A 16,655-nucleotide genomic window follows, 5' to 3' on the forward strand; every position below is an offset into this window, starting at 1 on the left:
ACTGAAGCGCTTATTAAATCAAAAGTAACTGAAAATTTTTATATATCTCGTAAAATGTTTGCGGTGCAAGGAATTTTGTCAGCAGCAATGTCATCAAAACAGTTATTTGCGTTACAAGGCCGGAAAGTAGTGTTTGGCAGGGCAACCGAACTAGATTTCAGTATGAGCCTTAGGCGAGATTCGGAAGCTCGGAAAGCCCTGCTAAACACATTTTCCATCGCGTGAATTTCTATGACACTGAAAGGTGTGTAATAACGGGAAAAATGTTTATTATTGCGCTCTTCTGTTCACCAACTGGTTATTTCGAGTTCGCCAACAGTTATGTTACCTATATACATCACTCGAACAATGCGATTAACGTTAATTTCAATAGCTGCAAAATCCAATAAACTTAACTAATTACCTTGCTAATAACCAATAGCATCATAACGGAATAACGTGGAAACATTTTCCGAGGATGTTATATAACTAGAAACAAATATAATAGATAATGATTAATGTAGACGTGGTATGGCAGCAAACAAGGAAAACAAATTATAACTGAATCCAGTGTCAGTGTTGCCAATTACCAGTATATGGCTTAATCGACGCTAGTGTATTGAAGGAGAGTCGTATTTACGGCCGAAGGCAAATAATTGATGACCTTTTCAATCCAGCCAAAAAGACATTAATTTTTACTTAGAATTGGCAAAATTCAATTATACAGTTCGGTGCAATTTAGTTACTCCACAATCCGGTAAATCAGATCCGAGGACCGATCACCCATAAATCCGAAGTGGAAATTTAAATTGATTGTTCTTCTGGAAGATTGATTGTTCACCGTGGATATTAATCAGGCAGATTTTGAATCTTTTGACTCGGCGCTACAAAAGTAAATTGGGTTTTAGTTATATCTTATTTAAAACAAAAACACTGCGCTTGCAAAAGTGCTCCAACGAAAGAGTTGCCTTGAGAGGTTAAAAAATAACTATATCCAGTTAAGCCACTTTACTAGATCCTTAAAGCGCTATTATCTTCCAAACTGCATCCAAGCTAAAGATGTGGTCAAAAATAATGTTTATGAGTCTCCCTGAGGCCAATTCATGTTAGTCCAGGTGAAATTTCAAACTGAAACGTACCATTGCTTTTCATTAGGTCCATCGATGTTTAAGATTTGTGATCAGTTTCGAAGGTAAGTTAGGCGACGATTCCGTCCAGTTGGGGTTTTAAGGATACAAATGGCTCCAAGGCCCGATTCAGTCAGTCCAAAGTCAGCGCCTGCTCTTAATCTCACCTTATTAAATTTTTTTACTCAGCTTAAGCCCTTTAAAATGCGGTTGCACTAAAAAAGTCACTAGAAAATGTTAAAAGTTTCTGAATTAAATTCATCTACCGAAAGTTAATAATGTTTTTTTTTCTTTTTAAGAGGAATTCAGACAAGACATTTCGGTGTTATGGTAGTGACCTTTGTTGTCTGCAGCGCTCTTGCGTTAATAAGTAATTTAAAGTTGACGAAATGGTAATGCAAATAAAATCGATTATTTCAAGAATTCGGTCTTCGTCCAATTTGGGACCAGCTTCAATATATTGGATGAACACTGCTTCTGAGAGGACCACTAACAGGGAACGACATAAAAATCCTAAGGATTTTGGACCATGTCACGTAGGGCTTTGCGCGTGACGTATCGTTTTTTTTTTTTGTTATTATTTCTTGCCGAGAATTCTAGATACAGTTATTGCTGTCGTCTACTATTTTTTCCCATTTATGTATAATTCATTTTTTTTTCGAAATCATCCCAAACACCTTTCGCTGTCACAACATCCGGTAATTTATTTCGCGAAGTGGGAAGCGGTTGTTTGATTGTTTGTCGTGAATGGATGTGCCAGTTGGGAAGATGAAATATAGCCGGATGTGTTTTAAAATCCAATGTTTTATGAGACTTTTTCGGCGCCGACAGAAGGAAAAAAAATACGATCCCCGCTAGGGGAATATTTTCCCTTCACAATCACAGTTTTTTTTTTTATGAATCAGAGTAATTGAATTAAGAGGACGTTATTCTTTTACAGCCTCCGCCTCCGGGTTTAAATTTCCCAGTAAAATGTTTGGAGCAATATATCTTCCTGTGTCAATCCAGTTCATTTCGCATCCAGAGAATACTACGGCGCAAATATTTCAATGCTTGTCTGGAGTTGCAACAAATGGCTTGCGCTATAGCAATTTCGTGACAGACGCACCACTTACGAAACGTATTCCTAGAACGAAAATCACGTTCTTATGGAAGTTTGCAAAACGTGTTGGAAACTCCGAACAAACGTATTCGCAATTTTAAAAATGCTCGGCAAAGGAACGCTGAAATTCGTCTATTTGTGGCGTCGGCGGTGAAATCGGGTGGCAGCTAATTAAAATTTCATTTATTCCGTAGAAGGATTTCAAAGCAGTCTCCTGATAAGGCATTATTAATGAATTTCCAGTATCGATTTTGTTTATTTTTTATGACAATTCGAAATTCCCAACAAAGACAAGAGCCGTCCATTTGTGGTTTAAGGGAATATATCGATTAGTTTTCAAAACTTTTCTCAACTCCTGATGTTGATATTAAAAATGTAACGACATCGACGATTTCGATGGGAATTTTTAATGATTTTCATTTTTAGTTCAATTTTTTATCGTTTTTTCGTGTTCCAAGCGACTAAAAAAATAATACCCACGCCTGCTGCAGGCTAAGTAATAATACGACAATAATTAAAAACCGCAGGTATCTTAAAGATTTCATTTTTTTAAACCCTAACCGATTACCTAAGTACTACAATTATGCTTAGGTATGCATATTATTCATTATAAGCATTCATGATTTTTAAGAAACGTACTCAAATGTACAGTGTTTCTTTGAACCGTTTGTTCTACCAAACGTTTCTGAGAGGCGGTCCCCTCCCCCCCATTTTTCCACCATTATCCACGACTTCAAGTTTGTGGTGGAGTCAGAGGTGAAATCAACGTCGCTATTTTAAACCTATAGCGATATCACCAATTCAAGTGGAAATGGGAGAAAGATCGTATAAGGTTAATATGCTGTCGACAAAGACCAACAAAGTAGATTGAGAGAGTACCGACTGACGTAAGCGAAGTCAGTCTAGTGTTACCAGATCTCTCACCATTTCAGAGTTTTCACATAAGTTCTAGTGATGAATTAATTTATTTTCGTTTTTTTCACTTCCTCACATTGCTACTTTTTGTTCTGATTTTAAAAAATATTTCTATCGTCATAAAGGCAGGAAAATCGCTACTAATCTAAGTATCGAAGTGGAGATGGTCCAGGCCAGTGGACGGAGTCAGTCTAATGTTACCAGGTCTGTCACTGTTTCAGAATTTTTATTAATATAATTTCTGGCGATGAATTAATGTTTTTTTTTTAATTATTTACATTGCTGCTTTTTGCTCTGTGTCGTAAATTAATTAGGGCATAACATACTGAGCAGTTAGTGTTTATCATTGGTTAGTGTCGTTCTTTATATTTATATCATCAATTTGCACGTGTAACAATTATTATAAATAATTTGTCTCGATTGAATGAAATCTAATTGATATTTAGTTTTTTTGGCCCATTATTCAGTTCTGATTGTAACAAAAACATAGAAGCCGATAACGAAAGTGTTTGGTGGTGGGACTGCTGCAACGTAAGGGTTGTGGATCATTCGGCGTAGAACTCTACATGACTACGTCTGATGCGTTTAAAAATTTCCGTCGCCGCGCAGGTAACGAAATGGAGACATGAGCAGGGCGGACTCCGCCCACATCAGTCGCTAGTCACACAACCCATTTCGTTGGTCTTTGTCGGAGGCATATTAAATCTTATGCGATTCTTCTCCCACTTCCACAATCCCCAAGTCTCTACTTGAACTGGTGATACCTGCATATCTTCATATTTGAATATTATCTACCCATCTACATAGATGCCTTATGCACGTTAATATAGTACTTCAAAGTAAACTTAATCATCACAAAGATTATCTCAAAGCACTGGTAAAATAGTATATTATTAATTTTATTTAAAATAACCTTTGGAGCAATATAATCATTAAATGAATCCTTACAACTAAATATGGTCCTGCAGCTGAAACTTTAACTGGCTTGTCGAATAACATCCGCGGTCGGAAAATTGTGTTGTCTGCATGCCAAAATATAGAGGCCCGCGTTTTTATAGGGAAATTATTCTGGAACCTCGCCCGATCCTCATTTTGTATTAAAACGCTAAGGGCTTAATAGTGCCTTTAAGGGCCAACAAGGAATATTCTACTAATTCGAGTTAACTTATTGCGCCAGTTTGGGATCGCAAAAATCAGGAAATCTTTGCTCAAGGAAGTTCCGAATTTGCGCAAAACATTTATCCCTCCACGCAAAGAAAAAGAGGTAAAAAAAAAAAACAAGAAACAGTAACAACTTACATTTTCTCCCTTGTCTCGACCTTTTCTTGTGAACTTCCTTTTTGTCCCGAATTAAGCCCATTACAAGTAGTTTTTCCACAACTCGGTTTTTCGGCCTGGGAACGTCCAACTTTTTCATAATAAATCCCAGAGGATCTGGCATAGAAAATGAGATATATTATGGTTATTGAGTCCTGAGTAATGTTGGGAATTAAAAACTCTATTTACCATCACTTTCCTTAAACTGTTCAAATAATTCTTGTAAATTTTCTTCCTCTTCGTAACTCCAGGTTTTTGGTGGTTTAGATTTACTGGAGTTTTTCTTGCCAATATAATCGGTGAGCAACATAAGTTCTTTCAGTTTCCTGAGCACTTGTCTTCGACTTTTCGTTTGATCTATTAAGTTGGAGGTTATCCAATCAACCACGTCTGTAAAATTCATTAAAGCTATAAATACATATATGGGACAAGACGATGAAAACTAAGCAATGATATCCATTTCATTTCTACATCTCTGCGTTGGCAGAGAAAGTCCGATGCAGATATATGTCAGCTTAGGCCCAGTTTTTCAAACTACTGGTGTTTTGCCAACAATATCCTTGGTTGTGCCAACAATACCTAGGAAAATTATCTTGCTGGCAAAGTTACCTGGAGCTTTAAAAAACCGACCTGACCTTAAGCTTATATTCTAAACCGTACAAAAGTTTTTACAAAGAGGAAATTAATTGGAGATAAATTTAGGAAATCTTTGACTCACCTATAGCTGGTACAAGAGAATTCTAGGTACTAACCTGAACTAGTCTGTTCGGAAGCTCGGAAGATTTCAAAGATTTTTCAGTGATTAAGAAGCTCTATAGAATTTAAAAAAAAATACGTAGATACTAACATATAAAGAGTTTTGACCTACTTCGAAAAACACATTTGGACGGTTCTAATAGTAATGCTAATATAGATATTTTCTACCTTCTTCGCTCCCAGAATGCTGATGCTCCATGAACAGCCTTCTTACTTCGTCTTCTTGCTCTTCTGACCAGGCTTTTTGCGCTGCGTCCCTGCAAACCATAGTTTTTATATCACGACGATCAATGTACTGTAAATTCAAACTCCGCAATCCAAAGGCAAAATAATGGCATTAAGGGAAGATGAACTGGTATTGCAAAAAAAATTCAATTACCTGCACCAGAGACAAATCATTTTCCCCGAAGACAATCCAATATCCATTAAGTAATAAAAAGTTAAATACCACATAATATATGAATCTGCAGCCGATTTCTCTGTATTTTTACAGTGGAATAAAGTTAGCTACCATAAAGGTTTCGAGGCAATCCTCGGAGAAGTTTATCGCGCAGAAAAGTAAAGCCCTGATTTACTTCCTACATTATAAACGATCGTTTTATACTTCTTGTGCGTTAGAAGCTTTATGGCTTTATCGAAATATTTTTGTTTGCTCCGGGGTGAAAGACTTTAGTTCTCAAAGTCTTTGAAACACTCATACTTACTTTCCATGAGTTTCCGTGTAACCGTGTTCTATATCATAACACTCCTTGCTATTTTTCCAAAACAGAGCTTCCATAAAAACTTTCTTGTTGACTTCGGCCACTTTCGTGAATTGTCTTACGATGTAAGTTGCGAACTTCACCAATTCCTAAAATAGTTTCGGTCAGTTCACTAAGTGGAAACGTTCTAGATCATCTGGAAAATTACTGCCCGACTTTCGGTTTGATCGAGTTCGGGAATCATAAAACAAACCTTATATTGAGGAAAGTCTTTCTGCTGAAATATCTTCTGGAAAGATCTGAATATGCTCAGCTGGAAGAGCATTACGTACATTTTACAATCGAATGCAATTCTGTGCAATAGTTTCACTATGCAATGATTAGAGTGAGTGGAATTTGATTCAAAGTTACGTAGGGCCAACGAGCAAGCTTTTACGATTTTTGGGTTAGGAAGCCTCTTCGCGAAATCTTCAAACTTAAAGCTGCTTTCATTATACTTGAGTTCTTCATCTTCCTCCTCGTCATCTTCATTCTCTGGGTCATCTGTGCCGATAATACATATAATTGATAATAATGAACGTACGAAGAGCAGGCTCTTTGCTCCTTACCCTCATCCACCTGCAGAGGTTCGAGCGTCTTGAGGTTTTCTGCAATAGACAGAGAACCATTTAGTATTAAATCCAAGAACCTGTACAGGGAATAGGATAATTAAATTCCAGCAGTGGAAACAACAAAACCCAGAGGTTCAGTGAAATATTCAAGGCATTAATAGACGAATTATACCAGATGAGATTTCTAATAAAGCAAAATGAAATTTATAATGAAGCAACCAACCGCCACTAAATTGAAATTGGCCTCCGTAACTTCTAATTTGCAATGTTATTAGATGTTCCCCGGGCTTCATTGCGTCGCGACGCCGTTGTTTTGGCTTGTTTAACGTTTATGTTGGTATTGTTTTAATGAATGAACGGTCTGGATCATTATAAAAGGGTTCCCTAGATTTAGAAGCTAATAAAATCTGTGTATATGGAAGTAGGAAGTCCCGAAAGCAAAACTGGTGTTGCTGATTCAAACTGCTGCATAAATTCTATGAATCAGTAAGGGCGTGTTCCCCAGATTACAGACGTTAAAATTATACATTTTTTAAACGTTGGGGTGGCTCAACGGCACTGACAATAAAACCCCCTAGAAAATCGGAAAAAGCTAAGATCAATTCAGGTTAATAAATTTTATAAAAATTCGCTTCTCCGCTTCTCTTTAAAAGCCGGAGGCTTATTGAGGTAAGCCCATATTATTCAATAGTACAGAAGCTTGACTTTTAATAAATATAGAGGATTTCTCTTAGGGTCATTAGGGAATTCTCATAAAAATTCAGAAAAATCCTAAAATTTAAGTTCCTTGAGGTTGTAGACGCAAACTAACGTCGGCAATAAAAGGAATTTATTTTAAGATCGGTTTAGGTTCCTCAAAAGTGCCGATTCCCTTTTTCTAAAAGTCTTTAAAATTCCGCTTATTACAGCCGATTGAGGTTATTTGAGGTTGCGGATGCGTAACTACTTGAATATACTGAAGAAGAAACCTCCAGCCGTTAAAAATCAATGATGTTAGTTCAGAGTACTCAGAGTAATATATTCGTATTCGTGTAAAAATTCAGAGGGATTTATTTGGATTTTTAGATAAATTGGGCTTTCTCAAGGTTTGATTACCGGAAATAACCGTCTCAAGCATTCAAATAACGTTTATTACGAGCCCTGCAAACTATAGACTAAACGGTCAGCCGATAGCTTGGTCGGATCTGGGTGCATCGTGAAGTGCATCCAGTTATCGGCCCATTTAGAAAGGGTAAATGTGCATTCACACGTATACCTTTATGCGAATTAAACAACCGACTAAACTGTCGGCCCACTAAGTCTGTGGTGGCCTTTAAGAGTTAATTCGGGTTACTAAAATTAAGGACACGCCTTAAGAAAATAAACAAAATTCACTTTAGGGTTGGCTCAGCTTTCGTAACATAAAAAAGCTTCGTTATTTTAGAAATGCAGATTGTACTATTGGGAAAAATATTATACAATATATTTTTCAATGTTACTCTGGGATAGAAAAGCTGAATCCCCTTAAAAATTCAGAAAGGGTATCTTAAGATGAATTTAGCTTATTAAGCGAATCTTCTTAAAAATTCATATTAATTTGAGGAGAGTTTCCGTTACTCAGAGTTGAACTTCTGGCAGAGATTATTTATTAAAGACAATAATTGCCAATAGAAGTCTCGAAGACCATTGCGGTAAACAGCGTGTATCGAAACATAACTTAAACCAACATTTTGTAACAAAAATATGTTCGAGCGAGTGAGCCAAAGGAGTATAAATAGAGTATAAAAATTACGTAAAGGTATAAGGACGATAATTTATACATTTTCCGAAGTCCGATTTCCTGCTCTTTATTCAAGGTGGAAAATATGATCCGGTCCGGCGAAATCTGCGTTGTTTTAATTAAATGTGCGCATTAATTAAATTAATTTGTTCATCAGGTCGTGTATGCTCTTTATATAATTAAAACCGAAATTTCAGTTGAAGCTTTGCAAAGTGTCGCTTTTCCGCTGCTAGCGTCCAAAAGGATTAATGGAAGGGCATTTGAGTTTTACGTATTGCTCTCGTACTATCTAATATTGGCAACGTGGCAATTTAATGCGGAAAATTTTCAGTTCCGCAGTTCCGGTCAGTAGAACATTACTTTCGTGTTCATTTCTTGTGAAGTAATAATATGATCGAAAATTATGAGGCATAATAAGACCAAAACTCTAATCTCTAAAGCAATTTTGTGTGATTTCAATCCTGGAAAGTTTTCTCACCTATGAAGAGAGATTACACAATTTAGATTATCCTGGGGGAGTATCAATGGATTGAAAGGAATCAAAAAAGCTGTGCGAAATACTTTTATAAGAGACATCAACGATATAGGCGAAAATGCAATAACAGGATTGTAGTAATAGAACGAATCACCTTCTTCCAAGTGGTGGATAGAGATTGTTGAGATCTTTCCGCCATATCTGTTTCCATTTAACCTATGTCCAGTAGGCACAAAAAGCAAAGCCCAAATATCCTGAATTTAGATCATGTTGTTGGCCATAGACTAGAAAACCATAAGCACATGAAGGCTTCCGATGCGACTAAAGACGACAGAAGAAATTGACAACGGGGAGCAATGAAAACTGACAAAAACACATAGGTGCGTTTGGCAATTAATTGACGAAGAGCAAAAAGAAGAAACTGAAGCATTAAAATGCTCTAAATACACTTAATAACCACGAAACTAAGAGTGACAAAAAGGGAAACTAGACAGCACGAAGGGAAAACGAAGAAATCTTGGAAAAACAAACAATTATGAACCTAGGCGAATAAAACAGTAAACGTGCATGACCCTCCGAAGTTATGAAACGTTGTTTTTCCTTGCACAACTCATAATTCAAGATGAGTCTAATTTCTAATGAAAATATTTGCATGTTAATTGGTCTATAAAGAAGTTGAAAAATCGGCTTAAAAGTCTTTGCTCAAAACGTAGGTTTACTGAGAAATTCTATGAGATATCGTGGATATAACTACGGATAACAGTGAACATGTACAATTCAGCCGAAAATAATTCAAATTTAAATTTTTAAGCGCATTAATCTAAATCCGGTCCCTCATTAAGTCAAGCGCTAATGAAATAATAATAGCATTTAGGCGATTTCTGTGAAAAGGTTTTGGGACCAAGCCGAGCATAAAATCGGTTGAGATAGCAGAAACTAATGCAGGCAGTTTAACAATTAGGACCCCCCCCCCGAGTTGGGCCTTTGTTCTCGAGGCAAAGCTGGGGTCTCCTGAAAGTCGCCAGCCATTATGTGTGTGTGCGGAAACTTTCAACTCGCACGATTTCTTGCCGCTCCCTTGAATGACACGGGTTTTGTATTTTAGAATATCAAATGTTTCTGAAAAAGTCCATGAAAACCGCTACTGTGTTGAAAAAGCTAGAATGAACGCGACATCGCACCCTTCCGTGTAAGCAATCAACCTAATATAAACTACTATCAGGGTAATGGATATGCATCATCACCCTTTAAAGAGCTCGTGATAGCGCTGGGTGCTTACAAAAGCTCGTCATAACGCTTTAAATGGGGAATTTTAGCACTCCCCTCTTCATACACCTCACCCTGGTAAGCTCCTTCTACACTTGAACGAATTAGTCCCGGCACCATAGCATTAATGCCCCTGTGGATGTAAGTGCCCGGTCGCTATTAATAAGAAATGAAAGTTTCCTTCGACTAAAATACCGTGATGCTAAAATTGTCATTTTTGTCTTCGTGAGACAGGAGAGAGATAATGCGTGTAAAGGAGATAGGTGATAACATCTTACGAGACCTTTCCTAATGATTATGGCCTCTAATTACGCTCCGGCTCTGTACAAACCCATGATGATCTATGGCAATAATATTGAAGACGGGGCCCCTTCGAATTACCACTCCGACAAGGGTCCTACAAGGGCGGATTACCTTGGAAGACTCTCCTGCCTGATCGCATGCTCTGACGACACACGAATTGTAGGGGAAAATCTCCGGCAGGTTTGATAATATCTTTCTTTTGATTATGCTAATGTCAAACACAGAGCCTATTCAATTTCGGATGTTTTCACTACTCCTGTGCGATCTTGGGGGTTCGCTTTCAAAGGGAAATGTGATGTGTAAGAGCAATAGAGGAAATGTAATAGGGGAAGGACCCCGTATTGTCTAATTAGACGGCTTAAATCTTTTTCCAAAACATTTTTTTTTTAACGGAGCTTTACAGCAAACCCACTAATTTGTGTTAAGTCGCTTACCGCTTGCTTTACGCGAGCCATTTTTTAAAGGGCTAATCCCTTTAGAAGGATAAATGTCGGTGCAAATTATACGGAGTGCGCTGGCTACAAGCGGCCGGGTCATCGGAGAATTGCAAATCGCGTCTGGCTACACTTTTACTAAACCGAAAACCGACAATAAAACCCTTGAGGAAGGAAAATAAAAAAAACCATAATGCGATCGGGCTGATTTAACCTGAGTTAAGGTGTACGGGATTCGGAATTAAATAAGGGCTAAATGGATAATTACGTAACTTAACTTGCGGGTGATCTTCCGTGAGTTTTTAAATTAAAAGATAAAACAATTAGTAAATTATCAAAGTTTGTCAGGAGCATTTTAAGTAGAACACCTAAAACTTCAGAGAAGTTCGCCGAAAGACGACTTACGCACTAGCGTTCGTAAACTTTTGAACGGCATGCAGAAATTTGTTGAAATCGTCCATCTATTGAAGTTTCAGGATCCCCTGCTACGTGGACTTGTTTCAAATTTTGAACTGCGGTTCACCTGGAAGCATCCTTCTTTGAAGACATCCTCGATGTCCACCTATTATCGCCCGAAAGCATATGGGCGTTAAAAGTTAGGTATCAATCCTTTGAACTAATCTCAAAGTTGAGGGAGATACTTCACGATAGCTCGGCTAACCTGAATTAACCTGACCCAGCTATAGGCAATGGAACTCTCGGAGGTCTAGAAGTTGGCTATCAGTTTATCGGTCACGATGTTCAGCTTGTCATTAGTAATCTATGTTAGAATTTAGTACTCGTCCTTTGGAATGTATTTAGCATGGATTTAATTTAAACACCTATGCAGCGATTGCCTTGTGGCTTCGCAGTGAAGGACTTGAAATCGATTCTGTGAATCGCCTGTTTTTCATCGCTTTTTGACACATTGAAATATGCCGTCGATCCTAATTTAAAATTTCACGCCCGGTTTACGGCCTTCTCACGACATATAGGTTGTGTTTCCACGTAGCTTCTTGCAAGTTATGATAGCGTTGAAAATTTTTAACACTTGCGGAGAAGATTCAAGCTTCATATATATGGAAAAGTCTAGTAATAACTTGCACTTTCGATCAATTTATTTTGTCTTCAAAATATGTAGATTGGGGTTGCGCCTCGCCACACACTCTGTTGGTAAGAGAGAAACTACCAACTCGCTGATTAAAGCTGTTCCTAAATCCTTAAGTACAAGTATGACGCATAGCTTAGAACCGAGTGATATCATTGGACAGAAACTGGTACACACGAATGCACATTTGCTTTTTACAGCTTGCTTTCCCTGCAAAACTTTTCCCATTATTTCTGATTGAAACGCTAAATAAGTGTTTCTAAGGGCTTAAAATCGCCAACTTTATCCTCTAAATCGCCCGGGAAAACACATTTAGAACGGGTCCATTTATTTTAGAGGCATGGCAAGTAGGCATCTCATCCCTACGAGTTTTCACATGGCAGACTTTTTCTGTAGGAAGCCCTGATTTTGCCATAGAAGAATTTCATCTGGGAACAGGCCGGAAGCGGAAGCACCCTTAAAAAGGCTGCGCTGGAAATGTCAATTAATCGATCCTCCTTTCGTCATTGTTATCAACGCGGACCCTTTTAAGCCCGGACAGAATCCCTGATCTAGTTAATGGAGGCGGTGCAGTCCGATATCTGGCAGTCGACATGAAAGGGTTACGTTGGTTTAACAGAGGCAGCGTCCTAAAGGGCCGACATTGCCGATAACACGTAACGTATACGAACAACTTAACGGACATAATCTCCCTCCGGGTCATTCCATCGATGTTACCGGAATTACTGAGGCTGTGGATCAGTTTACTTGGTAAAGTGAAGTGTTCGTAGACCTAATTTTATTGTCCGCCTGTCTTTATGTTTGGACATTGTCAGATCCGGTTTAATAGTTACGGCAAGCGATCTCAGGAAACAGAGGGATATTTCACTAGACGCCATCAAAGCTAATGGACGGAAACAAAGTGGATGTCGCCTCGGTTATTTATATTCGGCATATGTCATCCAAAAAGGAGCTTTCCAATCCGTAATGGGAAAAAATGAGTTTTTGTTGAATGCAAATAACGCTCAAGGGAGGAAATATACGAGCTTAACCTCGATTTCACACATTTCATTTCTATGTGAAGAGCGTTTTGTCATTACTCCAACGATTTTTCTGAACTGAAGGTAGAGCGCTAAATCTGGAACAACAAATCGCGAAATTAATGGCGCGTCGTGGATGCTGGTCGCTCTATATTACCTTCTATAGCCAATTATGTCTGTTTATTGCTTGTACCCTTGTTGACACCGCAATAAAGGCCGAAGGGCCGAACATGACGACCACTATCTTCGAATTAAATTCATGTGGTTGTTGCGCAATTACCTTCGTAGTATTGGTGCTGCACTGAGACTGATAATCTTATAAGGATGATTAATTCTTATAAGACAATAAATGGAGTCACGAAAGACAAATTTCACTATTGACGAAGTCAAGTATGAATTGAAACCAGAAATCCCGGTTGTAAACCCACTTCGTATGGAGAAAACAACAAAACTGACACCCCCGACCTCGTAGAAAAACATATAGTAGTTACCCCACTCGATTGCTAGCCGACAAACAGCACTTAGTTTGGTAAAGTATTACTTTCCTGGCCACTTCTTATGTAAACAAATATTTTTCAATTCTGGTATATAATGGGACAGTTTGCGTAAGTGAAACTAATGACTAAATATGTGTCACTGCACATTCGGTTATGAAGTGATAGCAGATGTCTTCATTTCACAATTCAATTACGGCAGCAAGCGCAGCTTGAGTAAATTCAAATTCCCGTCAGGACTTTTCTGGAATGTATAGCAACAGACTGTTGCAACAATTTCCATTAATATTTTATTTTTTAACCGGGAGAAGCAATTTGCAGAATGCGCTCAAGCCTTGGACGGTCTAAATAACTCATTCAGTTTTCAATTTCAAGGAAAGACCATAGAGTAAATTGTTTCCAAGAATTGCCAGGAATTTACATATTCTAAAGGAATAGACAACGATTGATCTCTACATTTTTTTAGGCCTACACCCTGGACTCTTTTCCAAATTCCCGTCAAGTATTGGGGTTTATAGTACATTCTCTGAGTTTTCTCATCACCATATAGATAGTGTTGTAACTCTATTTTTCACTGCAAGGAGGAGTTGTTACAATTTGGAGCTTTACACGAAAAATTTGTTTAAAATATTTCTAGAGACACAGGGATAATCCCCATAGGAGTTGGGACTCATGTGCAGTGTTGCAATTCAATTTCCGAAGGTACTAAATGATAACTGTGAAAACTTAGAGATTCACATTGTTATTTCCTACATTTCAAAAATATCACAATCTCCTTAAGACCTTCGAAATTCATAAACATCTGTGAAGTATTAGATTTTGTAAATGCATTTCTAACTTTTTGTCTCACTGAAGGGCGGTGTTGTAATTGAGTTTCTAAGTGCAAAAGGAACAATTGATAAAACTTCGAGATTGAGACGAAAAACTTTTTGCCGTCTGAATCTCCTTAAATTCAGACAGGCCGCGATTATTTCCTTCATCTTAAGAAATTCATAATGCCCTTCGTCGACCTTATCGATTCCAAATCACCTGTCTGCCTCATGACACTGAGGGATAATATAATCTAACCTTGCCCTCAGATCTACATGAAATTGTTAGATTTTCAATATTTAAGCAACTTCCCCACCTGGCACATATACCACTTCCAGTTATACAGTACCTTTTTCGCTCCTGTGCGCATGGAGTTTTAATGCGTGCGAGCAAGAGGCAATTAGGCGATTGATAAGTGCGAGAGAGACAGATTACCGTTTCCCCTTCCATCGTCGACGATCGATGAGCGTCGTTGACTCGCAAGCAGTACGCTTTAATCCGAGGATGGATGCAGTTCTATGTCATATTAGATGACGCGAATTACGCTCATACATTCAAATTTGTATGCTTTCTTCGGTAATAAGTTCCATGATAAATTTGAATGCAGCTTCACCTCTACAAATGCCACTGTAAAAATGGTATTTTTAGAGCGCTTCAACTGAAAAAAGCCCTTTTTTGTGAAATAATCGGTCCTCAGACTAAAGCGTATTGCTTGCAAGTCAATAACGCTCACCGATCGTCGACGATGGAAGGGGAAACGGTAGTCTGTCTCTCTTGCACTTGTCAATCGCCTAGTTGCCTCTTGCTCGCACTCACTAAAACTCCACGCACTTAGCAGCGAAAAAGGCATTGTAGATTAAAAGGTCAAATCACGTGCTACACAATCTCGAAAAAATGAGGAAAATACTAAAATCTATGCTCAAGTTAATGCAAATAAGAAAACGTATCAAACTTGTTTTCGAGGGTAACGTTAAGGTGCTCGACACTAAACACACATCGGAGACGTTTCAATCACTTCAACAAATATTTATTGCTTTTCAAAAAGTTAGAGGGAGGGTCTGTCATTGGGCTTTTAATAAATCCGCATGTGGGGCCCAAAGAAATTGATATTTAGGGGAAAGAAGTCGTAGATGTGACTAATATTGGGAGTCGTTATAATTGAAAGTCGCAACCAGTTTGAATAAGTCGATTAAATTCATTAGAGTTGAGGGTACGAAATGTGATTCCAGAAAATTGTTCCAATTTAAATCAAAGCAAAGTTGTAACCTTTGAAAATTTTAACTCCTCTTCAGCTGGAAAATCGCTGTAAAATTTCAAACGAGAGATAGTAATTTCGAGTTGGATTTTAAAGTTCTTGATTTGCGTGATTAGGTGAATGACCCCATAATGCAATTCTCTAGTAAGTATACATGTGCTTTAAGATAAATTAGTTCTATTCGCAATCGAAATTTTCCGGCCATGTATGCGACGTTCGAACGCGCTTTCATATATAAAATCGAATCAAGGCGGGAAATTGACTGGCATTCACGTCAAGTGTAACGTTTTCCGGACCCATTTGTATCTTTTCGTCTGTCAGTTACCTTTCGACAGTCGGTTTGAACCTTTCCTCCAGGGCCACGCCTATTACTTAAATCTAAAGTGCTGCTGTAACACAATACAAAAAGCTCTTCATAAAATTTTTTTCTTGGATTATATTATAATCTGACAGGAGAAATATCTCTTAACAAGACAAAGACAGATAAAAGCAACTGCTGGCTTTCAGTTCTTCTTAAAATACCAAGACATGGACCTATAAATCTTGACCTTATGGGGCAAACGGGGAGCTCTGTCATAATTTTTCGCGTAGTTCCGCTCTCGTGCCTCGAATATGTGAGTTTCGTTTTCTATAATGTATTTTGATTGATAACCTACTTCTTTATTCGCTACATTTTTGCCGAGTTTTTCCTTCTTCTTGTGAATCACTTGAACTGATCAGCTATTAAGCTGAAAGATTTATTTTACAGTTCTCAGTGTAAAAAATTGGATTAAGCTCTTAATTTCCTGGAAGCAACGACGGCAAGTTCCCCGTAGTACATTAAGTTCGTATTTATCACTGCCAGGCACAAAATCTAGTTTTTGTTTCGGCATTTTCCGAATGCTCCAGTCGGATCGTTTAAAACAGCAACAGATAAGAAAAGTTTTTATTCGGCAGACACTTAAACCGTCAAAGAAGGATGCTTTTCCGCCTTCCTTTCAGTGAAACTTCACTGTCGTCACACTATGCATTCATACCGGAAGGCGAAGTGTGCACTATCTGCCGTATGGTTTTTATTGCGATAGTTTGACAGCGTGTACTTTGTTGTTAAGAAATCGCAATTTAAACTTTGGTATTGAGAAAACTGTTGAAGTTTCCGAGGAAAATTCAACGACTTGGGGCGGTATGAATAAGGGTATGAATAAAGGCGTTGTGAACGGTGAGGCAAACGAAAATTGTAATAGGAGGTGAGTAAGTTGTAGGTCT

General features: G+C 38.0%; 1 protein-coding gene across 2 annotated transcripts in view; it reads right to left on the bottom strand.

Moving 5' to 3' along the window:
* LOC136345507 (protein timeless homolog) overlaps window positions 1-16,655 on the bottom strand; it is a 118,044-nt gene that overhangs the window by 14,679 nt on the left and 86,710 nt on the right. For both annotated transcript variants that reach the window (XM_066293871.1, XM_066293870.1), the window contains exons 12-17: window positions 6,506-6,544; window positions 6,151-6,440; window positions 5,901-6,046; window positions 5,365-5,453; window positions 4,630-4,830; window positions 4,423-4,557 (exon numbers count right to left, since the gene is read on the bottom strand). In XM_066293871.1, the coding sequence (XP_066149968.1) occupies window positions 4,423-4,557; window positions 4,630-4,830; window positions 5,365-5,453; window positions 5,901-6,046; window positions 6,151-6,440; window positions 6,506-6,544 (900 nt within the window). The remainder of the gene's footprint in view (window positions 1-4,422; window positions 4,558-4,629; window positions 4,831-5,364; window positions 5,454-5,900; window positions 6,047-6,150; window positions 6,441-6,505; window positions 6,545-16,655) is intronic.

Source organism: Euwallacea fornicatus, chromosome 20 (assembly GCF_040115645.1).
Source record: "Euwallacea fornicatus isolate EFF26 chromosome 20, ASM4011564v1, whole genome shotgun sequence".
Taxonomy (NCBI): domain Eukaryota; kingdom Metazoa; phylum Arthropoda; class Insecta; order Coleoptera; family Curculionidae; genus Euwallacea; species Euwallacea fornicatus.